General features: G+C 48.0%; 1 protein-coding gene across 11 annotated transcripts in view; it reads left to right on the forward strand.

Moving 5' to 3' along the window:
* Positions 1-27,993, forward strand: part of PPFIBP2 (PPFIA binding protein 2) — a 143,950-nt gene that overhangs the window by 48,360 nt on the left and 67,597 nt on the right. For 8 of the 11 annotated variants that reach the window (XM_030331823.1, XM_030331827.1, XM_030331828.1 and 5 more), the window contains exon 3: positions 1,401-1,603. In XM_030331823.1, the coding sequence (XP_030187683.1) occupies positions 1,401-1,603 (203 nt within the window). Of the gene's footprint in view, positions 1-1,400; positions 1,604-15,142; positions 15,581-15,771; positions 16,031-27,993 lie in introns of those variants that run through there. The other 3 variants (XM_030331831.1, XM_030331830.1, XM_032595120.1) reach the window with 3 other exon arrangements.

Raw genomic sequence — 27,993 nt, forward strand, 5'->3', positions numbered from 1 at the left:
GTCAACTCTCCATCAGATTTGTAGGGCCTAGAAACTGCTGACCATACACTAGAGTGTGGGTAATCCGCAGTTTCCCAGCTCCCCAGAGCCATGAACTTGTTTGTGGATTGTGACCCACAATTCCCTCTATCCTGTGCTTTCAGAAAGCAAACCAGCAATCAAATAGTAATTGTTTCCTTCTGTGTGGATTTTTCCTTGCAAAAACTGCCGTGGCAACTAGGAAGCTGGCTCTTAGCGGGGTGGAGGGACCTAGATTTAGACGTCAGGCCTGCCCGTAACTGTGGATGTGGTGGCCCTATTGCCCATATTTTCCAGCAGAGCCCTGCATTCCAAGTATTTTATCCTGTTGGCCTTACAAACAATCCAAATGTCCTAGAAATTCCACTATCGACACCACATTTTCTAAAGTGTTTTTTATTGCTGAAAAAAGCACAGAAATCCTTTGTCAGACTGTGTCACCCCAGTCTTTGGTTTGAAAAATAGACCACTGTGTTTATGCAAAGAAGACTTTTTGTTTGTTTGTTTGTTTGTTTAAATGGTGAGGTTTACAAAGGCAAAAACAGCCCCTGTTTAGGACACTTGAAATTAGAAAGAGCTGACCCAGTCTGAGCTCTCTTCCTCTTAGCTGTTCCTCCAAGCATGTGTGCATGTAGTCAGATGCCCCTTCGACATCTGCAGGGCAGGGGCTGTGATGGCAGGAAGTCGGCCAACTGTGGCAGGGACCCTGCCGTCAGAGTTTCACGGTCCATAATAGGGAGGATGAGATGTGGATTCACCGTAACTAGTGCAGCTTTAAAGTGTGAGTACGTTAGGGGATGTTGAGGTCCCCCAAGTGGGAAAATCCAGAAAGATTCCGATTCACTAAACCTCATCAGAGCTGAGACTGGCAGTCTACGGCATTGTATTGCACAGAGCGTGTCACTGGGCCAGGCTAGAGTCAGGAATCACTCTGGGAGGAGTGGAGAGGAGAGGAGAGGAATACATATACAGGGAGGAGAGGAATTTTTGGTGCCATCTGTGCACAGCCCTACCACATTAACTTAAACTGATGGATCTAAAAGCTGACGAATAGCAGCTCATTATTTTAGCCAGTGTGTTTCAGGTCACTGGGAAGGGCCGGCTGTGTTCTCCCAGTTGTCTAGGGGTGTGAGCTTCTGTACATCATTCTCCTTGGGCAAGTTGTTCACCTCAGTCCGGTCTCTTCCTGCCATGCCGTGCCCAGGATCGAAGATGGTTACTGCCGAGTTTACTTTGAGAATGATTCTGCTGAGGCAGAAGTGATTTTCTAGGCTTCTTATCCAATCTTCTTTCCCCTATCTCTTCTCTCTTTGCTCTTTACCAGTCCCTTGCCCATGGCATCCACCCTTCTTACCAAAGTTCCTGACTCTCTTTCGTTCCAGGCACTAAAACAGGTGCAGATATCGGTGACAGTAGCTGCGAGCCTGCACTGGCCTCTCCGGCCTCCCACACGAACCCTTTCCCAGTGCTCCATCTCGTTGAGGACTTGAGACTGGCACTGGAGATGCTGGAGCATCCTCAGGAGAGAGCAGCCCTCCTGAGCCAGATCCCGGGCCCCACAGCTGCCTACATAAAGGAGAGCTTGGTGAGTGGGCCCCTGGCCTGTTTGGGAAACCACTGGGACACATAACCACACAACCACGAGGCCTACAGCATGCCACACTGCCTGGGACTATTGCCTCATCTGTGCACTTTGCAGCCTCTTCCTGCTTCCCATCCAGCTTTGGCCAGCCCCCACTGGGTGGTCCTTTCCAGCAGGAAAGGCCCAGGCAAGCAGCTTAAGCCACACAGTCAGGCTGCCTGTGTGCTCCCGTCATGCTCCCTGAGAAGGGGGAAATCTGGGGTCGAAGGAGAGCAAGCATGAGCGTTTTTCCAGGCAGGATTACATGTACAACATGCCGAGTTATAATCCCCAGCTGGGGTCTCTATGCTTGGTCGTGCCCCCCACTCCTTGTTTCTTGCAATAGAACCTTGTCACCTCACCCACTCCTTCACTGCTGCCCTTGCTCTTCAGACCTCTTTCCCCTGGTGCATTCTGTCCCAAGTGGGATGCAGGTTTCCTAACTCCCCTTCTGCTCTCTCCGGATCAAGGCTGTACACCTGCTAGTCTCTGAGGGAAGGAGACGAGGAACCAGAGCTGTAAATATATGACTTTGGTTACCTATCTCCTTCCCCATGGAGACCAGCTGGTCTACCTTAAGAGCTGATGATATTTGGGAATGGGTAAGGTGAGGAGCTTGCCTGCTGAAGAGGTGTGGAAACTGCAACCATTCCGGGGCAGAAAGGAGGAAATGGAAGCTTGAGGGAGCATGTGATTGCCTAAGCTGAAGCTGAAGCCAAAATGCAGTCTTCTAAAGCTGGAGTCCTGCAAACTGATCCAAAATGGGAAAATATGTACAGAAGGGGGAAGGCAGGAATGGGACCACTTTACTGGGAGGGGGAGGTTGATGTTGGAAACGCAGGAGGTTGAGACATCCTTGTCCAGAGGCTAAGTCACTTGCCATTAGACAGGTTGCATCCCAGATGTCCTAGCTGACATTTTTTCTTCTTTTTTTTGAGGGGAAGAAAAAGTTCGGTTTACATAACTGAATGGAAAATAATTCATGAAATAGTAAATAAAGTTTAATACGGTCTCGTGCGCCCTGAAGGAAGCGGTGCCCGATTTGGAGGGGTGGTTGCTATGTCCAGATAGTCTCCTATTTGGAACTTCTGCGACTGCAGTGTCATGGAGTCATCAGTCCCCTTCCTCCCGGACATGGTGCTGCCAGTCTGCTTTCCTTGATAGCCAGGCTATTTTAGGATCTGTAAAAACAATTGCAAAACTGAAGTGTGTGCCCTCCTTTCTAGCTTCTGGGTAGACCTCTACTAAATTAGTCGGTTCTTTCAAAGTTGCATCCATACAAGTGTAGATGTGCAGTTCGCTGGACGGTACGTTTCTGCAGGGGAATTCGTCTCTTTGGTGGTGGCCACCGTTATTGGTGGTGAAAACACACAGTGGCGGTGGTCACATTGTCGATACAGTCTCATACGCGTGCCTTCCTCTGAACACTGAAGAATTCGTTATATTCATATGTGTTACTCAAGATTTTCGTTACGTAGGCTGCCTGCCTGGTGTCCTGTATCATACCTACACCAGTGTGGTAGGAAGAGTAGTGGCCTCCCAAAGACATCTTTGTGCTAATTGCCAGAACCGGTGAATATTACCTTCCATGACAAAGGAGAAGGTAGCAGATGGAATTAATGTGGTTAATCAGCAGAGTTTAACAGTTTAACAAAGAGCAAGCAGTGTGGATTGTACAGGTGGGCCCAATGTAGTCACTGGCATCCTTATAAGTGGAAGGAGGCAGCAGAAGAGTCTGTGTGGGAGCGGTGTGAGCCGACCTTTCTAGGTGGGAGCAGCGTCAGGAGCCAAGGGACGCAGGTAGGGGCTGGGGGCTGGCAAGGTGGCCTCTCCCCTAGAGCCTCCAGCATGGAAAGCATTCCCACCAGCACCTTGCTTTAGCCCAGTGAGCCCCACTTGGGACTTCTGACCTCAAGAAATGTAAGGCTGTATGTTTGTCTTGGTAGAAGCCACAAGGTTTGTAGTAATTTGTTAAGACAGCAATAGAAACTACAGCCAGGTGCTGCCTGGAAAAGGGTGAGAAAGGCTGTGCGATGGCTTGTGGGTGGGCCTGTTACCATCTAGCTTTGCAGATTGCCTCGTGTTGTCCCCAAAGGAAGATAGTCCTTGGTGGGCTCTCAGACTTGTGCCACTACCGGACAGAAGGCCGCACCTGCTCCTCCACTCACCCTTTCCAGCCCGTGGTCAGTCAGGAGTTGCAGGGGGCTTTGGGAGTTTGGTTCCTCTCTCCTGTCCCAGGGCAGAAGGGTCTCTGCCTCCCTCAAGTTCCACCAGGAATTCTGGATGTTCCTGAACTTCTGGCCCTAGAGGTTGTGCCTGGCTTCTCTCCAATCCCCTCTGACCGTCTTTTGCCTACTTTTCCCCGGGTTTGGTCCCCCATCTCTCCCTCCGTTCCCACTAGCCTGACTGACTCTAGCTGCCATGTTTAAGGGGAACTTTAAGACGCCTCAATAGAGTTACTGGTCCTTAGCCCCTCCTTCTGAAACCCTTGGTCCCAGATGCATTTTAGAAGTCAGGACTTATTAAACTTTAGAAGGGTAAGACGGTGTATATCTGCTGTATAATCTATTCTATCTCTAGCAGATATGGAGCAGGAACACGTTAACGTTTCTTCAGCGAAACTCCTGAATGTCCACATGAAGTGGGATAAAGAAAGACTGTAAATATTTTGCTAGTTCAGTTCCAGTTAGACTGCCAAATAATGGCACCAACATTATCTTCTTAAAAACAAACCTTTTGGTTTTCAGAGCTGTTGGGGTTTCAGAATTGTAGGTAAGGGATGGTGAGCTTCTACGTGGAATGTTTCAGTGTTGAAAGCAAAACTTAAAACCAAATGTTGGTTGTCAGATATCATGGCCACAATTCTCCTAAAGTCCCTGTTGACTCTTTCTGTCCCTGGGCTGTCCTGTCACCATGTGCCTGGGGCCCCTTGGAAACTCCCAAACAGCCTTCTCCGCGGTTTCCTGAACCCTTGCTTGCATCAGGCTGCGGGGTAGTTTAGCATCTTGTTTTAAATGCCCCTTCTCAGCTTGCCCAGGACCTTACCATCACATAACCAAGAGATTCATTGGAGTGTCTTCCCCAGGAAAGTCCAGTCTTCCCAGAGTACAGAAAATAGCTCTTGGTTCTTTTCTTCACTGTATAGTTTACAATGATTATGTACTTTGTATGGATGTGCCTGAATTTATGTGGCCATTTCTCTAATATTAACATTTAGGTTATTTTTAATCTTTCACTAATATATAGCTCTGCTGCAGAGAATGTCCAGGAACATTTTTTACCTCTAGATATTTCCTTAAGATAGAGTCCTAAAGGTGGAACTAAAGTAAACAGACACAATACAAGATATTCCATTAAACTTGAATTGTAGATAAGCAATGGATAATTCTTAATAAGTATGTCCTATGCAGTTTGCTAAATCTGGCAACTCTAATCCAAGGGAATTAATATCTTTAAGCCTTTGACACATTTTTCCCAAACCACTTTTCAGGAAGATTTTGCTCATTTATATTTTCACTGGCAGGGCTTGAGGTACATCCTGATCAACAACAATCACTAAGATTTAAAAACCAACTGAGGGGCGCCTGGGTGGCGCAGTCGGTTAAGCGTCCGACTTCAGCCAGGTCACGATCTCGCGGTCCATGAGTTCGAGCCCCGCGTCAGGCTCTGGGCTGATGGCTCAGAGCCTGGAGCCTGTTTCCGATTCTGTGTCTCCCTCTCTCTCTGCCCCTCCCCCATTCATGCTGTGTCTCTCTCCGTCCCAAAAATAAATAAAAAAAAAACGTTGAAAAAAAAAAAAACCAACTGAACGAATTTCTTAGGAAAAAGTGTCTTTTTACCACTTTGCGTTTCTTTGCTTAGTGGAAGGCTAAACATTTTATATTTATTAGTATTCTTTTGTATGGTATCCAAAGTTTTGATCTCCTACCCCTATCTGGAAAAGTTCATTTTCCATTTATGCATATTTATATACACAGTATTTTCCTAATGTATGTAAATTATAAAACATAGCCCCATATAAAGATTTTTAAAGGACAGGTTGAAAAATAGTTCTAATATTTTCTTGCCAACACCCTGGAGTTCACCTTGGATCTCCCTACCCTACCCTCATCTATTCATATTCTATGTTCTTCTCCCCTCTCCCCTTGAAGATTTTAGTGCTTTTCTTATATATTAACCTTTTTAAGAGCGGTCACTTTGTGGCATTTTTCTTACTTTGCTTTTAAAATGCTGTTTGTGGTGCTTTTTGAGACAAAACTTTAAAAGGGTTGTAATTATCAATCTTTCCTGTTTGGGTTTCTTGTTTTTCTTTTATCCCTGGAAAGGCCTTTTTTAACCTTTGATCAAATAATACTCACCTGTATCCTCCTCCAGTAAGTTCATGGTTTGATTTGTGTCTTAGAGTTCACTTGAATTCACCTGCAATATTTCTTAATGTGTGGTGTGAAATAGGATTCTAACTTCGATAACTTACTAAAAAGGATTCTTAAATATTTCTGATCCAAAGACAGTCAACATGGTTATCAGTTTTTCAAGATGTGTTGCTGAAAACCACTTATATTAAGATCTAGAGATCTGTTTTGGGGTTATTGTGGTTGGGGGAATGCCTGCCTTTGAAGAGAGTTTTCCTGAAAGTTGTTGTGTTCAGAGTCTTCTACAGTAATTATGGCCCATCAGCAGCTTATGAACGGTGTACTTTCAGGGCAGGTCAGAAGTTCATATAAACATTCCAGGATACAAGCACAGGATGTTAAGTTTTGATTCTGGGCAGAGACTGCCTGTCTGTATATTAGATGTTGCAGACCTAAAGTCCTTTTATAATCTGGGGACACACACATTCTATAGTAGGTCTTCCCTGTGTGGAAATAGAGTCCAAAGTAGTGAACAAACCCACTGGTACATTTTGGATTGGTTTTAGATGGGTACCATTAGTCAGAAGACTTTGCCATTTAAACTGTGGTCTGTGGGCCAGCAACCTTGCCACCCTCTCTGATCGTTTGCTTGCTGCTTTGTGTTTTTATAAAAGGGCAGAAGCCCCGCACCTATACCCATCAAACTATCTCCCAGTGATTCCTAGTCACGTTACAGTTTGAGAAACACTGCCATAAACCACAGAGACTTAAATTATTTAAAAGTATGTGTGGCTTAGAATTGGAACTAATAAGGCAGCTTGAAGGGTCAGGCAGGCAGTGCTTATGCCTTGTCATCCAGGATATCTGTGTCCCTTCGTGTTTGTGCTATTCTCTTCTTTAGTCAACTGGCTTTGCCATATGCCTCCATTACTGCTTTGTCATATGTTGTCCTGGCATAGTCCAGTTCTGCCTCGTGACCTCTCTGGCAGTTGGTGTTGCTTCTCCAGAGAAGTGGCATAAACAGTAAGGAGGTTTATATGTCACTAACAAGATAGGCAGAAGACGGGTGGTTCCAGGATCAAATCAGTGGTTCTGGGATGACCTCAAGAGCTCTGGCTCTTTCCATCTTTCTGCCCCAACATCCTTAGGGGGTTGGTTTTTCCTCAGGGCTATCACCTAACAGTTACAAGATGGCTAGTGCAGCTCCAGGCCACATGTCCAGAGGTAGGACGTGTCCTTTCCTTTTTTCCACTCTCCCCCCCTTCCCACCCCCCGCCCCGCCAATTAGGAAGGAAAATCTTCTCTGAAGCCCTGCAGCAGACTTCCCATATAGTCCCAAAGTTTGGATCTGTTCACATGTGTAAGCCCTAGCTGCAAGGGAGGCTGGGAAATCAGTATTGGCACATTCATTCACCATAGTGGTAGGTAGCCTTTGTCTGAAAGGAACTATACTAGGAAGGAGGGGGAATGAATGGCTCTTAGACAGCCCAGAGCAACTGCCACATGGCCTTTAGATTTGATTTTTATTCTTGTTGACAAATTCTTTTCATGTTTTCTCTCCTGCATTCATTACCCCCCCCTTCTTCCTTTCCCACTCTATCCTGCTGTGTGTGTGTGTGTGTGTGTGTGTGTGAACTCCATTTCCTGGAAGAGAGAATCTAATTGGTCTGCTCCTAATTTTTAAGTTTGTTTATTTTATTTTGAGAGAGTGAGAGTGTGAGCAGGGGAGGGGCAGGGAGAGAGAGAATCCCAAGCAGACTCTGTGTTGTCAGCACAGAGCCCGATGTGGGGCTCAAACTCACCAACAGTGACATCATGATGTGAGCCAAAGTCTAGAGTTGGATGCTTAACTGACTGAGTCACCCAGGTGCCCTGGGCTGCTCCTAATTTTTGAGCTAAGTTCCCCAGGCCTACAAAGAGATGTTAAGTGCAAAAGAAATGGAAATTAAAGACCTTTCATTTACGCACGGCTGTGGATTAGCTACCCTTGGGTCACACAAGGGCCAGTTAGCTGTGGTGAGAGGACCATGTGATTAAAAAAAAAAAATGATCTCCTCTGTACTGTGGACCTTCAGACACCAATGTTGGCATCTGTGCATAAGGAAAACAGGCGCTGAAGAGGCAGAGGTGGATGTGGGAGAATGGTTGGTGGTTAGAATAGAAGCAAATAATAGGAGTCTGGGCCCTGTCTTTGTCTCAGGTGGAGAAGGTGCCCCTGGTCCTAGTGCATCACAGGCGGCTGTGTTTCTTTACAGTGGAGCTGGTCCTCCCCCTGCCGGTGCTGGCGGGCTGGACAGAGAATGATTGGCAGCAGACTCTGCCTAGTGATAGTTATAAACAGGCCAGACTCCTAAAGACAAGGAGAGCAGACCTGTCCAGGATTCAGTAGTGCTGGGTTATGAGTGAGTTTCCAGAGATTTAGGGCCTAAAACAGGGTCTTCCCTTCCTTGGCAGGCAGTAAATTGAGGAAAAGTGGGCTCCAGGCCTAGAAGAGTATATGTGGGGCTCTCTAAGCTGGGGCCCCCCTCTGGGGCTTCAATAAGGAAAGGAACAAAGGGCCCAGATTCCCTTGCCCTGGAAGCAGTATCTGTGTCTCAATTCTGGGCCTATCACTAGAAAGTTGGTAGGGTACCTGGGAGCTTCTGGTAAGGCCCTCTTGTAGGGATAGTGTCCCGGGGTAAACTGGGGCCTGACCGGCAGAGAAGCTTCTGTGGGGCTGTCCTGTGCTGTGGTACAGCAGAACGATAGGACCTTAGGAGATGAAATGTCATCTCTCACGTTGGGTAGATAGGGCCAACCTCAGGGTCCGTACTAGCAGAGGATGAAGCTGAGACTCTGGCTGGAGGGCTGAGGCATCTCTCCTGTGCTGGGAACGGAACTGAGTTCTACCAAGGGGCTGACTCCTTCATTTCCCTGCAGCCACCTCCTCGGCCTGTGGTGAAGTGCTGATGATGCCCTCAGGGAGATCATGGCCATTTCTGGTCAAGAGCTCCTCATTCCCACCAGATGGTCCTGAAGGCCAGAAAGGAGACCAGTGCTCATCAGTGACCCTGACCTGACCACAGGAGCTGGTGCCACCATGGGCACTTCCAGGAATCTGGCTATACCTTGAGTGAGGCTCTTCCATGGTCTAGAAGGGGTATCCCTAATCTTCTATACCTGCTTGCCTTGGCTGGGCAGAGGCTGGTTGGGTAGATCCAGGGCTGGACTGGCAGGGTGGAGCCCATAGAGGGTCCGGTTTTCCAGCTTCCAGTGGGGACAGCCAGCTAGCGAGGTGGTGACTCTGGTCCCTGGGTAAGGCCCAAGAGCTATCAGAGCCAGCAGGGTCTCCAGATGGAGCAGCTCTGGGTGCTTCTCTAACCAGTCAGTACCTACCCCTCCTCTCCTCTCCTCTCACAAAGTGCTAGGTCTGTCCTGCTGTTTAATGGCTTTGGATGTGGGTCACGGGAATCCAGGGTAAAGACCTGAGCTTTAGGGGCTCAAGGTGAAGTCTAAGGAAAGGCTGGCAAACCCAGCAGCAGTAGAGTGAGGGCAGGGCAGGGTGAGGGGAGGAGGTGGACAGAGAACCCACAGCAGAACTGTTCTCCAGGCCCCACTAAGGAAGCAGGGTTCACAGAGTGGCTTGGCCATCCAGCAGGAGCCCAGACTTTTCTCCCCAAGGTTACAGGTGTCCTGGTCAGCATGCTTGGGCAACACTGAACTTGGGTGAGACATCATGGGAGGCAGGAATGAGTCAAGAGGCCAGCACTCTGCCACTTGCATGTGGCTTTGAATGAATCTTTTCCCCTCCTCTGGGACTCTTTCCCTACTGGAAGTGACCGCTGCTTTGACAATCTGCCTGCAAGATCTGGCCAAGCATTCCAGCGCTGGCTTTTTGGTAGGCACCATTCATTGCCTTCCACAGCCTAGGCCTTGTGGTCTCCAAAGTGGAAACAGATTAGGGAGCTTCTCTAGGGGCAGCTGCCCCACAGTCTGGGCTTGGTAGAAGCTGACCTCCCAGAAGCAGTGGAATGTCATGGCAGGGAAGTGAGGGGAAATTCAGGACATGTGCTCACCTCTGACAGCCTGCAGTAGCTTTGGGTGCCCCCAAGTCCCTTCTTCACTAGTCTCTCAAGAAACAAAGTGGCCTGGGCCCAGGAGGGCACATGGCCGCCCCCCTCCTCGTTCCACTGCCTTGTCACAGATGGTGGCTTCCTCAGCTCCCAGCTTCTCAAACAAAGCCCTGTCATTCCTGCCAGATTCAGTGTGCAGTCTTTCATTCTGGCCAAAGAGGCAAATCTGTTTACCATACTGCAAAGCCAGAGGAGTTACAAGAAAAGGTAGGGAGAAAAGGCTGTTCTCTGAATTACGAACTGTGAGCTTGTTTCTTATGCCAGGTGATTTGTCTCTGGATCTTTATTCTCCACCCGGGGGCCTAGAACTAAGATGGATCAGGATAAATGTGTGTTGGACCTCTTCATTTTGGAAAGTTTCAGGGGTTTTATAGGGAAATCTTTTTCTCTGAATCTTGAGCGAAGGGGAAACTTTGTGCTTGTATTTCAAGGTGGGCGGGGGGGGGGGCGCAGAATGGCTTATGTGAACCAGTTCCCAGTGTGTTTCTTGCCTTTCCTTTCCTTTGAGTGAGAGCTGAAAGTCATAGCTGTCGGCACCACTCTGCCCCAACCCCCCCCCACCCCCCCCCACCCCCCCCCCCCCCCCCCCCCCCCCCCCCCGCCACGTGCTTCCCTCCCAAGAGGCTCCTTCCCTGAGCAGGGCCCGAGTGCCTGCCGGGTTCTTTGTTCCTATGCAGTACTGGATAAAGCCACTAGGTGGGAGTCAGGGATAAATGCTAGAAAGTCTGAATCCCAAGTCCCAAGGAAGAAGGTACAGGCTTTATACAAGGAAAAATAGCTTTGTTTCAATTAGAGAGATGGCCTAAGCTCCTTTCATTAATGAAACTGGTGGGCAGTGTACCTGGGTCAGTTGGTGGAGTTCTTTCCCATTTTCCTTGGAACCTGCTAGACAAAGGGCAAGCCAGAGAGGCCTCTGCTTTTTGTGTTGGGGGAGAGGAAATGGGAGGGCTGAGGGCTGGTCCTGGGAGCATAGACCTGGCCTTCCATTGTCAAAAAGAAGACCTCTCCAGACCCCTTAAGTGCAGTGCATCTTGGGGCGTTATTAGGATGGCTCCCTCCATTCCAGGAGGCATTTCCTGGCCCTGTGTTGCCAGGCCCTGCCCTGGAGAAACCACCTGTACCTTGGATTTTTTTTTTTTTAATACATTTTTCCTGGCATAGCTTCTCAGAGAGGGGATCTTTTAGCTACTATAAACTTAGCAGTTTTAACTTTCCTGGAGTTTTGGCTCCCCACCCCTGACCTCCCCCAAGTAAATTGTACCCTACTAAATTCTAGAGGTCTGGCTCCTTGCAGACCTGACTTGAAGAAACTATTTCAGTCTCTAAGAACCAATGTTTATAAATGGCCATGAATGTGTAAACACTGGTGAAAAAGCACATAAATCCTTCCCTACAAGTTTCCTGCTTCAGACCTAGGGGACGTGGTGGCCCATGTTGCCAGGTTAGCATGACTTGGGGTCTGAGCACGCAAACACCCATCAGCAACCTTCTGCCCTTTTAGGCACCACTGGTAGGCAGACAGGCTCTGGAGGCTTCACACTTCCAGGGAAACTTGCTCAATACCTTGTGCTTTAAGAAAAAAATACCTTGTGCTTCTGAAAGTGGTTTCCTAACCTCTGACTATTCAAATATGGTGCTGAGCTCTTCATATATGAGCATCCCCTAGGAGCTTCTTAATAATGCACAGTTTCAGGTCCTGTTTCCAACCTCCTGGGTGAGAATCTGCATTTTTATAAGAAATAGCCTCCAACCCAGGTGGTTCATTACAGATGGGGAGGTAGTGCCCTAGCCAGGGGTCAGCAACCGATGGCGTGCATTTGGCTCACTGCCTATTTCTTATGCCCCGTGAGCTAAGAATGATTTTTTATGTTTTTCAATGATTGAGAAATCATAAGAATATTTTTATGCTAAAATGGCCTAAAATCCTAATTTCAGTGTCCACGAATAGCATCCACATAGCCCCGCTCTTTGGTTTATGTGTTAGCCGTGACTGTTCTTGCACTTACAAATGGCTGAGTTTGGGTGTAACAGAGACCAGATGGCCCACAAAGCCTAGAACATTTGCCATCTGGCCCTTTATAGGAAAAGTCTGCCGATCCTGGTCCTAACTCCTTGTGGAGGTAGGTTCCCGGGCCTGTGAACCATGGGGACTTGGGCTGCGGTGATCACGATGCTGTTTTACAAGCAGGACTTGCTTTACAGGCAGTGTCCTCGGGCTGGGCTCCTCCACCTCCACTCTGCAGTGGCAGGCTCCATGTGCAGCATACCTGTGGAACACAAACCTGTGTCTGGCATACCAGGGGCACCCTGACACTTGTTACCATGGCCCAGAGCCCGGGGCTCAGGGCTGAGCTAGAGTTAAGGACGCAGGTGACCCACGAGACCCCTCTCCATCCACAGTTCTGCCCGATCAGATGCTGCCGACTCCAGGCAGCCGGCGAGGAGGAGCAACACCGCAGGAACCCATCCCGAGTCATTCCCATGCCTATGTGGGATTCTAGCATGTAGGGGACATTCGTGGGGTCCCCTTCGAGGCCCTGGGATGAGGAAGAGGACAAGCTGTGTGAGTTTCCCTGTCCAAACCTGACCACTGTGTCCTCTTAGCTGTCTTTTTAGTCCCCAAATGGTCAGTCTCTCACGTGTCCTGCTCTTTGCCCTCAGCTGGCTGCCTCATGTTCTACACGGTGATGAGCTGAGTGTGGCTGCTGGTGGGTGACTTGCTTTTGGGAGGCCCCAAAGGCTTTTAGGGTTGCTGTAATGACCCCTCTTTGTGTCTCCCCTGTGGGTCCTGAGCACGCTCCTGCAGTGGGTCTAAGGAGGTATCCTGGAAGGAGGACCTACCCCCCCCCCCCCCCCCCCCCCCGCCGCCGACACAAACACGCCCCTTTAAGGGAAGACTAAACCTTTCAGAGTAACTGCATAGGCCAGATGAAAACCTTTGGGAGTCACAGATCATTTTGATAATCTGAAAATAAGGTTTTCAGAAAAATAGTGACTTAAACATCCAAATAGCACTTCGTACGCATTTTACGAACTTCTCCAGGGGCCTATCTAACCCCCCTAAGCCTGCCTGTGGGCCACTGTGAGATTCCCCTGGCCAGGATGGCCTTCTGAGGGGGGTGGTGCAGCCATGGGTTTGTCTTGCCAGCGGGATGACCGGGCCATGCCTGGGCCAACTGCCACCTGCAGTCAGTGAGCAAAAAGGTGCGTATGGCTCTGCTGTCCTGTCTCACTCAGCCCATCAGCCAAACACATGCCCTGCTCCTAGGTCTTTTGGAGTGTTATTTTGTGAATTTTGCATTGATTTATAAAACACACCTTTATTTTTAAAGGCTGAGGTAGGAATTACTACTTGAGGATACCATAAAAATATGTCAAGAATTTAGCTGTGATTTGGATTCCTCCCTTCTCTTCTCTCCCTTTCTCTACCCTCCCTCCCCACATTCATCACATGAGATGATCTAATAGATGGAAATCTGCCCTATTTTTCCTCTCAGTGGAGCATCTTTACCCTTGGGAAACACACCTTCAAGACTTGTGTTCTCCAAGTAGAATTTTAGGTTTATCTTGCCAGTCTTCCCGTGTGAGCCTCACTCTTTCACTCAAAGAATGTTTAAGTTCTTCCTGTGTGCCAAGAACTGCCCCAGGCATGGAGGTCAGTGCAGCATGTCAGGCCTCAGACACATGTTCTCCAGTCCAGTGCAGTGCGCAGACCTGTCAACAGTAGAAGAGAGCAGGTGGTGAAGTGGAGAAAGGGTGTGACCCGAGCCAACCCCCATGGGCAGGTGGGAGCTAGCAAGGTTGAAAGGGGCCACCACCTTGCTCCCTTGTCCTTTCTTGCCTCCTCACATCAGAATCTACTGAAGGGTACTGAGCCCCCTCCAAGGGGAGCAGGGGCTGGGACTGTGCCCTACCATTCCCCATCCAGCCCCCCAAACCCACTCTTGCCTCTGTTTCCCTAGAGCCCCAGAAACCCCTTAACCACATACATGTGGTAATTCTGTATTTACTCAGGGCAGGAAGGTGGTTTCATTCACCTTGGATGCTGGTTAAATGTGTGTTGACCAAATGAATTCTTCCTTCAGCTTCCCGAGGCTTTTGGTGGGGTGGGGGGAAGCTCACCTACCCCTGAAACCATAGAGAGGTGTTTCACCAACACATCCTATCCTGGTTCTGGTCAGGGAAATTCAACCAGGTGGGGCCAGAGGCGAGGAGGGCCCAGAGCCCAGTGTGTGGACAGCAGAGCCTGCTTTTCCTTTCTAGCCTCTGATCTGGGTGTGTCTCCAGGAATTTACTCCTCCCCTCGTGCCAGCTGCTGGCCAGAGCCCTCCCGCCGCCTCTGATTGCTGTGACTGGGCCAGCCTGCTGGGGACTGCTCTGCCAGGCCAGTTTCTGTTCTTTTTGGGGCAGCGGTGGGTGCCGAGGCCATGCTAGGGGGCATGCCCACCCCCAGCAGAGACTTCTCTTCAGGCCGGCAGTTCCAGGAACCCCCCTGGTGACCTCCGAGGGCACCGGCAAGGCCCACACAATCACAAGATGTACATCTGCAAGTCGTTTATGGCAGCAGTGCTCAGGGGCCTTGCGTGTAACCACATTCCCACTGCACCCACATCAAGGACCGCTTTCATAATCGGCCTAGCCAGAGGCCGCATGTTAAGGGCCAGGCAAGGGAGAGAAGCTGTGTTTAGGGGAGCTCTTAAAGGAGTGTGGGGGTGGGGTGTGAAGGTGGAGGGCAGCCCAGGGGGTGGGGTGGGGAGTGGTGCTGGGGAGGCCAGCCTGGAAGGCCAGCAAAGGAAGACTGACAGCTCCCCATCTCTGTCAGCCACTGCCTTCCCAGGGCTCCTACCCAGAGCTCTCCCTAAATCTCACGGGCACACACATGCGATGGCCTCACCTTCCCCCCTCTCTGGCTTCTGAGGCAGCTAGTCTGGAGTGGGGGACAGCCGGCAAGGCCTGGGACTTAACGGGAACTGTACCCATCCTGGTGCTAAACATGCCCCAGGGAGCCCTGGTCGTGGTGGCTAACAGCAGCACCGGGCCAGACTCCTCCGATGGCAGATGTCTCCTGGGGAGCAGAGGTTCGCCCCTGGCAGATGGTGCCACCAGCGCCAAGGACAGCAGACACCCGGTGGGGCCAGGAACCCAGAGCGGAGCTGGTTCTGAATGTGTTCTTTTTTGGAAATGACAGGCTTTCCTCAGGGCCCAGCCCGACGCCCGCCTGGAAAAGGGGTAGGCGTGGGCTTCAGGGTGGGGGTCAGGCTGTGTGTGGGAACCAGCAGCTCCTCCAAGAGCAGCACTTATTTTTAGTCTTCTCCCCAGTCCCAAATAAACTGAGAGCAGCTGGGAGCCTGTGGGTAAATGCAGAGTGGAGCAGAGACAGGAAATCGGGGTCTCTCGGTAATGAGTTCCAGCCACTGCAGAAAGGGGAAGCCAGACGAGGAATTTTCTTCAGGACTGTTTTCCTCTGGCAGGCTCTGGTATTATCACCAAAAAGAATGTTCCTGTGTGTGTGTGTGTGTGTGTGTGTGTGTGTGTGTGTGTGTGTGTTTACAACTCCTGTCCAATTCTGTCTTTTTTCCCTACCTTTTTGCTAGGTTTGATTGCTTTGCAGGCTCCGAATCCCAGAGCTGGTGCCTGTGTGTGTCTGGGGGCGGAGGGGGAGGATACCGGAGCGGCACGGTCCGGTCGGAGCCGTTGTATATCTGAAACTGTTTAGGGAAAGGCTGAAGGACGCAGGCCAGGGAAGTGGGGAAACTTGAACACAGCTTGACGTCCCCAGGGGGAGGGGGCAGAAACAAGGAAGAGGAGAGAATTTGGTCTCTGGCCAGAAAAAGGGCTTTTTCAACCAAGGAATCTAACTGCTGACATGGGTGCCCAGCATGGATGGGGACATTGATGTTTACAAGCATTTTGCGTGGCTGAAGAGGGTAAGTGACTGGCTGCTTTATCTGGGTCTCCCTGGAGATGAGGGCAAGAGAGATGCTTGGGAGGGGGGTTGGGGGGGGTAGTATTTGTCCGGCAAAACCCTGTCGTGGCCAAATTCTCCATGAGAATCTAATTATAGGCACTAGGGGAGAAAACAGTCAGCTGTCTTTGTTTCTCCGCTGACATTCTGGTGAATGAGTCTCTGTACAGAAAGGCACGAATGGGGTGAAGAAAGTTATTTTAACTTTGGCACTTAAACATTTGGAGGCTCCAAACACCGTGACCAGAAAAAGGTGTCCCTACTGCCTTTCGGTTTGAGGACACAGAGAAGCGGCTGCCTTTCCAGTGCACTGAATTCAGACCTCGTTGAACTTCTCTGCTCTGATGTTATCTGATGGTGTTATTGCTGTCAGCCCGGAGAGCTTCTGTGTTTCCGGAGGCAGGCTCTTGGGGAGAGCTCTCTTCTGAATGCTCTGAAGCCAGGGGTTTGGGTTGCAAGCTTTATGCCCTTTCTTTGGGGGACGAGCTCAAGTGCGGCATGAGCAACGAATGAATGAATGAAATGAATGTCGGGGCTGGAGTAGCATGAATGATCGCAGAATTCAGGCTCTTCACTCCTTCATGACCATCTTTAAACTGGCGAAGATGGTTGTCTGTTTGTTTCTTTTTACACCGAGGCTGAGTGTTTCTCAGAAGCAGGAGAGGTGAAAGCAGCCGACAGATAAGAGATTGGACATTGTAAGCAGAGAGGAGCAGGAGGGACAGGAGGTGTCCAGCTTGGAAGGCCCCTGACTCCAGCCCCTGCACACGGGGCCTGCAGCTTTTGTGTGCACTCTCTTCAGCGCTCATTCCGCAAATATTTATAGAGACGGGGGCACTGGGTGTCCAGTGGTGAGCAAAGCAGAATCTGTCTCTGCCCTTGTGGATCCACCATCCAATGTGGGAGACAGAGGTTAAACCATCCCAGTAAATAAACTTGAAGTTACAGATTAAGTGCATTGAGGAACAGAATTGTGAAAACTGCTACTAGCCACATGGAGGGGTTTGAATGAGTGCGAAGGAGCAGTGAGGCAGCCCTCCGAGCAAGGAGCCCTTCACCGAAACCTGAAAAGTAGGAGTGACTCAGGTGGAAGATGGGGTGAAGAACATTCCAGGCAAAGAGGCTAGTAAGTGTAAAGGTCCTAAAGTAAGAAGGACTTAGGCAAGCTTCAAGACTGAGAGAAAGCCAGTGTGGCTGAGCTCCACGATGGGGGAGCTGGCAGATGCTGGTCTCATAGGGCAGTGAAGGATAAGGGTTGTGGGGGATGTGGTTCATAGGACGGGAGACTTGTGGCAGGGAAATGACCTGGGACACAGGCAGATCCAATTTGTATTTTAAGGCGATAACTCTAGCTGTGGTGTGGCATAGGGCAAGCTGTGTTGCAAGGCAGCTAAACAAGACTAGAGCTTTGGGGGCTTGTTGGGATCAACTGGTACAAACCCTCCATTTAACAAAGCCCGGGAGAGGCTAAGGACCTCATGATTATTAATGTTAGAGATATTCGTGGTGCAGCCTGACCTTGTACCCTGCTTTCTGTCTTCCACTCCAGTTCTCTGGCCTCCTCTCTTTCACCAAATATGTAGAAAATTATTGGTTTAGAACCCAGCAGAAAACCCTGTCTGTGCTCAGCCCCTGCTCAGCTTTGGGATGGGGGCGCTGCAGCCAGCAGACAGCATGCTGACGGGACCAGAGATTTTGGCAAAGATTTGTATCCTTTGTCTTAAGCGTTCAAAAGCCTTCACTGAAGATCCTGGGGCAAAATAGGTGAGAAGCACGCTTCTCATCCCTTAGTCTGTTTTTCTTGTATCCAAAATGAAGCTTTTTAACCAGGAGGTCTTCCAGCTGTGATGTTCAACGTCTCAGTGGATATAACTGCACACCTCGTGCAGAAGTTCTGTCTGTAGAGGAACTAATCTTGCATGTGCTGCGATGTAAGAGAGCCCTTTCTGTCCTGAGACCCAAGCTATGCACACTGGCTCCTGTGTGTAGCTGGAAGTCAAACAAGGGGATTTCAGAAACCCCTAGGATGACTCCTAGTAAGACAGATTATTTTTCTTCCACTTGTAGAGTGTTAAGGATCATTAAAAAACAAAGCATAGGGTATTGGATATGACCTAGACAGCATGATCAGAGTTCTCTCTCCCCCTAAACAGATTCTTCTCTTTTTTTTCTTAAATTTTTAAAAATGTTTTTATTTATTTTTGAGACAGAGACAGAGCATGAGCAAGGGAGGGGCAGAGAGAGAGGGAGACACAGAATCCAAAGCAGACTCCAGGCTCTGAGCTGTCAGCACAAAGCCCGATGTGGGGCTCGAACTCACAGACTGTGAGATCATGACCTGAGCCGAAGTCGGACGTTCAACCGACTGAGCCACCCAGGTGCCCCAGATTCTTCTCTTTTAAATCTCCTTTAAAAAATGCCTTCATGCTGTGACCTTGATCCTAAGTCCCCAGGACTTGCTGTTAGTCTGGAAATGAAAGCCCAGGCTCACCTGCCTGGTTGGCTTTTGAGACTTTTTGCAACTCTGCTTCAACTTACCTTTTTAGTCTCATCATGTGTATCTACGTCTGAGCTCCCAAGTGTGTTTCCTCCCTCTTCTGAGCTTGTGCCCAGCATCCTCCTAATTGCCATGCACTTTGACTCCATTGAGGCTCTCCTTTTTCCAGCACTCCTTTGCTGGCCCCATCCCTCTAGTGGGCTCCTCCACTATAGGTATCTAGTACATTCCATCTGCTTGGCTCACACACCTCTTTTCCCACTTGTCTTCAAGCCAAGGTGGCTTGGAGAACTGGTTTCTCTTGGCCCAGGGGTTTTGACAGTGGAAACACTGTCTCCTTCATCTTCCCATGCAGAAGGGGTGACTCTAGGAAAGGTGCATGAGGTGTGGCCTGGTGCACAAGCTAGCAGCCGTCACCCTTTGACCAGTCTAAGAGGTCAGTGCCTCGGAGCAAGACCAATGCTTTGAATGTGGGGGCGATGAGGGAGATGCCTATGGCCAAGGAGGCACAGAGCTAGAAGGGAAGCATGGGCTTGGAAAAGGGGTGTTGTTCTGTGGCCTTTGGGGGAGGAGATAATGTGTACTATCGTCATTAAGAACGTGCAGTTTGAAGTTTGGAATCTGGCTTTGCCACACTTACTGGCTATGTGATCTTAGGTAGATTACCTCAAGCCCTACATTTCTTCCTCTATGAAATAAAGAAGATACAGTGCCTGCCACATACAGGGTCAGGTAAGATAATGTCTGTAGAATGCTTAGCATAGTACCATGCATGGGAGAGACTTTCACTAACCATTAACTCCTACTGGCCATTATGAGGAATTAGAGGGCGGGGGTTGAAAGTGGAACAGGGGCACCAGTTTGGTTCTCTTCTAGCAGCACATGTCAGGCCATTGGTTCCTATGACTCTCCACTCCTTTCTGCATTCCACGCCAGGTCTCAAACCAAAGACCTAAGAGGGGCGGCTGTGTCCCGGCTCGCTGTGAGTAACCAGAGGCCCCAGCAGCTGCTGGCTCTGGCCAGCTTGGCCATGGCTGCTAAGTGAAGGCCGGCCAGAGCTGCTCCTCCAGCTCCAACAGAGCCCAGGGACAAGGTAATCTCCTGCCACAAGCATCCAGAGGGCCTCTGCCCCTCAGCTGTTTGGTTCCTGATTGACTGACAAACAGCTCACACCTGCCCTGCTTTGAGAACAGTGGCTCCAACCCACAGCGTTGTGAAAAGAGTCTCTAAAAATAGCTCCAGGCAGGGTCTATGGGGCCCACCCACTGCCCTCTGAGTGGAGCTTATTTTCCCAGGAACAGAAATACCACCACTGTTGGCCTCTTCACGCTGCTGCTGGCTTCTAGCACTTTCAGTGTTTAAGCCAACTTCCAGCCCAAAGTCACAAAGGAAAAGGAATTACCGTGGCTCCCCTATGCAGTTAGCTTGTGTTCTGGAGTAGGATATGGGATGAACTCAAACTGCTAATGCGAGATTTCACTCTGTGTCCTCTGGCTCTCAAATGGTTGATCCAGTAGCCTGGGCCAGAAGCGCTACAGGCTCCAAGGATTAACAGACACACAGGCATCCTAGCTCTAGGCCTTGACTCGCCTCGCACTGTGGTTGGACTGCAATGCAAGGGAGAGAAGTGAGCAGCAGCCTCTGTGAAAGTCTCTCCTACTGGCTGACCACACCCACCCTGGGTCCGGCTCCTTGGGTTCACGTCTCTGCTCTATGTGACCTTAGATGATTGATTTAACCTCCCTGGGATTTAATCACCTTGACCATAAAATATGGATAAATAATTCGATGTAGGTAAAGTGCTTGGGAAATGCATCATAAGCATTAGTTATGGTGGTGATGATCTGGACCATAACTGGCAGCTTTTGGTTACTCCAGAGCCACATGCCCACCATGATTCTGGTGGAGAAGTTTTTCAAGACCACGAGGAGGATAACAGTGGGTATGGTTACTCAAGGGTTCTAGCTGTTTGCAATTTTGTATAGGTACATCCCGTTTTTAGTCAATGTACCCAACATGCCCAACCATCCTATTCTTCAGTATAAGAGCTGGAATTCTACCATCGCTGACATCTGGCACCTGTGACTCCTGTCTGTCAGCTTCTTGGAGAGGCCCTCAGGCGTTTTTCCCAGCAGGGTTTAATAAGGTGACATCATACTGGGGCCACTTGCTAAAAAGCTCGTGCATCATGTAGAGCAGCACAGCCATTGGTAGCTCCCTGGTGGGCAGCAGTGTTTGGGGATCGCAGACTCCTCCCTGCATTCTCCCCTCTCAACTGATGTCACCACCTACTTCGCTGGGGGAAAAATAGCCACCCATAGATGAACTTCTCCCCTTCCCTCCCCTTCACCACAAAATGTAACTGTGTTCACAGCCAACATTTTCAACTTCTGTTTCATGGGCCAAGGCTAACTTGGGATCCTGTCTCCTGACCTAGTCTGGTTCCGCAGCCGCTTGTGCCTCTGATCGTTTCTTCTCTCCTCTCTGCCCTGCCTGCTTGTCCATGTCCTTGGCAGAAAATGCTTCTCCTCTGTTCTTACAGCAAAACAAATCACGACTGTCTTTGACCCGGTACTTGCTTCTCCAGGCTGCCTGATAACGTGTCTGCCTTTTCCCATCAGAAATCTTGAAACAGTGGGCTGAAAACTTACCATTCTGCTCTTTCCTGACCATTTCCAAACCCACTGCACACTGGCTTTGTCCCGAATGACTTGTCTCAAATTCCTTCTATAATGTTCTTACTGCCTCCGATTCCCTAGCAACTTTTAGTATCCATTTCCCCCAGGATTCATTCCCATTTGAGAATTTCATAGGGTTAACAGGATTCTTGTGACCAGAGAACCAGCTCCTCACTCTGGCCTTCCACCTAATTCCATGTTTTCCACCTATGGATCTTTCTCTCATGCCGACTTGACTGTTGGCTCCTCAGAGTGTCCAGACAGTCCAAGAAGCACTGGGCACTTACTTCTAATGTCTCCAGTCACAGCACGCTCTCCACCCCAGCCCCAGCACCTGATGCTACCCCTCTGTCCCTGAAATGTTATTAATAACAATGAGCCAGTGTGTCTGTTGGTATTGGCAAGATGAGGAAAGTGCACCACTCATAGAACCTCCTGTTTGTACTATCCCCCTGGCTTTAATGTCCTCCCTTCACAAGATACCAGCGCACTTACAAATGCCACTTCTCCTGCAGCCCAACACTGTCGGTCCCTTCTGTATCCAGCCACCTGATCAAGAGCTTGTAGTGGGGACCAAGCTTCTCCAAGGCTATACTTTTGGAACAAGATCTTAATAAATCCAGTGCATTTCTTTCACTCCAGATCGTCCTTAGGATGATCATTTAGGAGCCATCATGCACATCACACCAACTCCTTGATTAGGGAGCTTAGAGGTAGATGGTCTTCACCATATCTTTTGTTTTCTGTGTTAGTCTGGGGGAAACCAGAGTGTCTGAAGGGTAGTTGATGGTCATGGCTTTATGGGTAGTCTTTATTAGGAAAACTTTCCAAAGATTCTGCTTTCCCATTTTCCTGGGGGAGTTCCTTCATAGCTTTCCAAGCTCATTCAAGCAGTGACTCCACTCTAAAGCCTGTCTTCTCCCTTGAGAGTATAATCCATTTGTCCCTCTCCTGTACCACTGCTGCTGGCTTATTCTATGACCATACTTATCACATCTCCCTGTCAGACTACAAAGCTCTCTGAGGGCAGGGAATGAATCATTTGTTTAGCACAGTGTGGCACCTCGTAGGTATTCAGGAATATTTGAGTCATTGAATAGATAAGTGAAGAAAGAATGTGTGATTACATGAACTTTAGTCGACCAACCTGTTTGCTATTTATGAACTTTGCTTTACCTTCCCTTGAAGGTGGGCATTTAGATCATTTGACAGTGACACCTCTACCAGCGACATTTATCCTCCTCTTAGATATAATTGAAACCAGGAGGTGGAAGGCCTAAAGAGGTCAAGGTCAGGATAGGATTTCTCTTGTTGGACTCTGAGTAGTCAAGAAGCTGATTGCACTCCACTCCTACTGCATCTGGAAGAAACTTCTTTAACTCTGTGCCAAAGATTGTAAACTGGCTTGACTATTCTTTGCCTAGAAAAGGTGGAACTGGTCCTGGGAACAGTTGGTTTTATAATAACTGACAGAAAACCTTTAACTCCCTAACCAAAAAATCTAGGGAGACTTTCCTATTTAGAAGCACCCACCTACACTGCTACTGCTTGGTTCCCTTGGTGATAGGTAACCTGAACTATGTAACAGGAATTGAGTATTGCCTCATGACCCACTTTTTATTTTTTTTTGGTCCGCTTATTTTTAAGGTCTACATTTTTCAAGTTTCTAAAAAGTTTGGTATGTGAGTGGTACTTCTGAGCTTGAAGTCTGGCCTGAGTGACTCTGACCTCTCTTCTGTGCCTGGCAGCTATGACTCACTTAAAATTGGTTTTCTGGATTTGATAAAATCCTCTTGACTATGCAGCCTGGAAATACTACACATTTTCCCTTGTTTTCTTATTCAGCTAAAAACACATCATCTCACATTCCTAATGACTAATGAAGGGAGAGCCTTATCCAGTATGTTGTTCAAAATCTTCATGTATTTACAAGCAAGAGGCCATCATATAAAATGATCTGACCAGTTGGGACAGTATTTGAAATGTGGCCAGGATCCTGAGGGGACTGGAATTCACAGCTTATTAGAAGCACTGAAGGAAATGTGACTTTACCTTGTGCAGACTGCAGATCTTGGTATCAAAACATGGGGGGCAGATGTATTTTGGAGCCCAAGGCAGCAGCTCTGAGAAGTAGCTGTTGGCTCTGAATAACACCGTGATGGCTAGAGCTGTCACACTATACAGCCTTAGGATTTCCCCACACTCCATGCTTGCATGCCCCATGATACCCCCATGTGACCTCTCGTCTGCCCCACTTGACTGTTCTGGAACCAGCTCTTTCCCCATGTTCAGAGAAGTGAGGTGCTGACAGGAGGTCTTCTAGCCTGTACCAGTCAGGGGAATACTGTACAAGTGGCCTACCCAGCATTCCTGAGAGTGGACCTTACCATATGCAAAGGGCATGCCGTTTTGGTAGAATCTGGCCGGGAGGAGAAAGAGTCCTCCTGGGGATTCTGCATGGCTCCTGGCCTTGGCATCAAGCACTCTTCTCCAGACCTCTGCAGAGACCTAACATGGCTCTTCCTTGGCCAAACTACAATGGAGGGGCCAGCCAAGAGTGAGCAAGCATCATGGAATCTAACCAGCCACTAGAGTCAGAGGGTGATGGCTCTGGGGAAGCTGCCAGGGGTGATTTGGCTAGAATGCTCATGTTTGACTTAAATTGGACCTGACTTCCAGATTGGAACAGAAATAAAAATTCAAGTTTTTATGATTGGTGATTATCAGCTATTGAAATTCTCATTGTGCTCCTTTGTAATGTATGTAGTACATATTAATTACAGTATGTAGTAAAATGCTCACAAGGAAGAAAAACTTGTGGTCCTGTAGATCTGACTCAAAGCGTGGGCATCTTTTCAGGGACGATGGAAAAGTGACACATCCTCAGCTGTTTACACCACAAGTATGATTCCAGAGCTCTTAGATAGCAGTGAGTTCTATGTTGTCACTTGGGCTTTTTTTTTTTTTTTTCTTTCTTTATAGCCTGAAGATATTTTGGTTATTGTTCCCTTGGGCTGTTTGTACAGATCTTTACAGATACTTCATAGGTGTCCTAATCAGAAACATTGCCTTTTTGTTCTCTTGAACAAAAAGAATGAATTAATTAAAACTGTCAGTACAAGGGATGAACTGCTTGTAACCGTACTTTGGTCTTTTAGCTTAAACAAAGCCGTTTAAATGATTTCCATATTTCCACCATCATTCAAAAGCTGTTTGTATTAGACAGGAAATATTAGAGCATCCCTCTATAAAGAACATTCTGTGCCTTTATTCCTGTAGATTTTGAGGCTTAATGACCTAACTGACCCTCTACATTGCTCTGTGAGGTATAATTTTTTCCATTTAAAGGATAGGAAAACCTGAAATGAGATGACCTACCTAAGAGTACACATGGTTAGTACAGCCCTGCCTCCTAGACATTTGTAGCTGTCATTTTGCAGAGGTCATGCCTGTGTAGGAGGAGGCTATAGGAATTCTGCACATGCATATGGAAGCCCACAACAAAGTCTCCAGGGATCCCCTGCCTTGAATTCCAGATGGGCAAAGGGTGGGTGTGGGTACCCCAGCTCTTGGCCCCCCAGCTCCCAGACCTCACATTTGTACAGCATGTACAGACATGTCAGTCTTTCAGTATAACTTCTTAAATGGCAGTTAGGTGTTTTCATGTTCTTATTACCCATTATTTATTTGTTTCCCATTCACCCTTACATCTTTTAGCTCTACTTTACCTTCCTATTTATTGTTGTGTTTTAATTTATTTTTACTACCCCCCCCACACACACACACCAGTTGATACCCATGGGTCTATCACATCTTGTATTATCTCCTGCCTTAACCTTCTTTCTCTACATGCGAACTAATGGAGGCCAACAGATGGTAGATAGGAAGTCTTCCATTTCACACATGAAGGAGACTGAGTGCCATTTTTATCCCAGTGCATCCCACAGACATACTCTGTGCCACACTGGCTTTCGCTAATGATCCTGGTATTAACTATAGTTGGCTCAGAACTGACCATTCTTTCCTCAATTGCCCATTCAAGGAAATCAGCAGTAGGCAGAATTTCTTTGTAACTTAGTATTCTATCCAAAACACAGAAATTCTTTGTTTTCAAAGGAGTAGATTTTGGTCAATTGATTTAGCACCTTTTGAGACAAATGCATGAGACTGGGCTGTCGGGTGCAAGCAACAGAAACTCAGTTCGAACCCAGTGCAGGTTAAGAGGGAACCAACAGGAAGGGCAGAAATCTCACTGCCTTGAGACCACGTGAATCTGAGATGAGAATGCCACCAGTCTCTTTCTTGGCTTTTATTTGTGTTTCCATGCATGTTGGTTTCTTTGTTGACTTCTACTGCAAACCAGCTGCTTCCACAGAATGAGGACATGGCTACTAACAAACGTAAGAACCTTCTAGCACAACCACTACCATTTTCTATTCCCAAGTTTAAAATTTCAGTTTAAAAGGATTCAACCATCCATGCTTTAGATCAGGTGGCTGGGAGGGGTGAGAATATCTCTAAGAAGGTGGCAGCCCTCACCTGTGCCATGTGGTTACAGTAAAGGCAATGGCCCAGCCTATTCTAGACAGACGGTAGATTCCAGGGTTCAGAAGAATTCTCTGTACTGGTCTTTTATTCCCCCCTGAACAAGAAAACAAGAGGGAAATTGACTAGTCTGGAGGGTTTTTTTGGTTTGTTTTGTTTTTTATAACTAATAAGTTTCTTTTGGGGGCTCCAAATGTCCCCAGATAATCTCATCCCTAGTTAAAATGCAGTGACCCCCAAGATATGGAAAGCCTATATTTTATTTCTTGGGTCTGTTGGTATTCAGCTCTCTGTGCATGAGGAACTTACTAAGAGTAAGTGGCTTATTCACCAACCTTTGGGAGAGGTGGAGGCAGGACTCAGTCTAGATTAGACTAGTGTCCTTGTTTGGCCCAAACTTCCTTTTATGTAGAGACTATCCATGCTGGAATCTTGTCTGGTCAGTGCTCTCCTTCCTGGACACACAGTCCTCCCTCCCGCCTCTCCCTGCCCTCCTAATCACTGAGACTGATTAACTTTTATGATCAACTCCATGACCCCCAACCATAGAACAACCCACATGGCTGCTAAATCATCCTAAAGCCTCTCTTTTCCACTTCATAATGGCTTAGGAAATAGCCCCACCTTAGACTATTGATTGTTAGAGCTCTATACTATGCTTGCCCAGCCCTAGAAGTAATAGCATTTGGGGTCTTCTAAAAATAGATCCATAACCTGCCAGAGTCAAAGTGCTGTGTTTTCTCTGTTCCTGAGGACTCACAGTAACATCACTCTCAAGGCCTCAGGAAGTCCTTGATCTGAAAGTTCTGGACTATGTTTCATATTTGCCTTCAAGAGTTCTGGCTTTTAGAGGATGGATTTCCCAGACTCTTGAGAGCAATGCCTTGATAAAGGCAAAGATGGTTTGGCTTCAATAATCTTGGCTAAAGTTACTCAGTTATTGACAACATACATACAAGAAGAATTCCCCATTCTGTTAAGTTCTGTGATACAAGAGAGGGAGCATGTTTCACTGTGACGTTCAGTCAAGATGCAAGAGGACATGGAAATGTCAATCTGTACTTGTCATTTCACCTCCATAGAGTACACAGATACCTTGCTTCCACACGGTATCTCTTGGTCCCACACAATGTACCAGGTAACTAACCTCAGTTATAGATTCAGGAACATCTCTGACTGTAGCAAATTTGAATGAGAAGATCCATTTTTCTTCTGTCACATTTGTAGAAATAATAAAACAGAAGAGAAAATCACATTGATGTATATCCCACCTAGTAGTACATCAGCAGTCTTTTAGATCTAGCCTAGGGGCTAACCTCATTAGTTGAATATAAATAAGAAATATTTCATTTTTACTCATCAATAGTGTGAGCATCCTTGATAGAGTAGAACAGAGTAGAACTCTCCTTTAAATTCCCCTGCCACGCCAGAGTGTGGAGGAATAGAAATTTAGCATGTAGCACCCTTCAGAATTTGACTTGACTGTCTTCCCTTGGTTGGTTGCCAGCATGGGTCTCTCAGTCCAACCTCAGGTGTGGAGAGCTGAGCAGCGACTCTATCACTGATTTACCTCCTAGAGAACATGGACAAGAGTTTTCAGAGACACCCAAACCTGAGTCACTCAGGGACCCAGATCTGCAAATTGATCTGAGTCTCCTATTGCAATTCCACTGTTAGAATTAGGGAAACTGGCATACCCTCTGATTAAACAAGCTCTTCTTAATTTTTAAGATTTATTCATTTTTGAGAGAAACCAAGTATGAGTGAGGGAAGGGCAGAGAGGAGAAAAAGACAGAATCTGAAGCAGGCTCCAGGCTCTGAGCTGTCAGCAGAGCCCAATGCAGCTCAAACCCACAAACCACAAGATCATGACCTGAGCCAAAGTCAGATGCTTAACCTACTGAACCACCCCAACACCCTACAAACTCTTTTTAAAGTAGGACAAGACAGAACTGTGTCCTAATTCTTCTTCTTCTTTTTTTTTGTTTTGTTTATTTTGAAAGAGCGGGAGAGTAAGAGTGAGGTTGGGACTGAGGGAGTGAGAGAGAATCTCAAGCAGGCTCCATACTCAGTGCAGAGCCTGACGTGGGCTCAATCTCACGAACCACGAGATCACCACCTGAGCTGAAATCAAGAGTCAGACACTCAACCAACTGAGCCACCCAGGCGCTCCCCATCTCTCTTTGAACATGTTTCTGAATAATT

The sequence above is a fragment of the Lynx canadensis genome, chromosome D1 (genome assembly GCF_007474595.2).
Source record: "Lynx canadensis isolate LIC74 chromosome D1, mLynCan4.pri.v2, whole genome shotgun sequence".
NCBI classification, from domain to species: Eukaryota; Metazoa; Chordata; class Mammalia; order Carnivora; family Felidae; genus Lynx; species Lynx canadensis.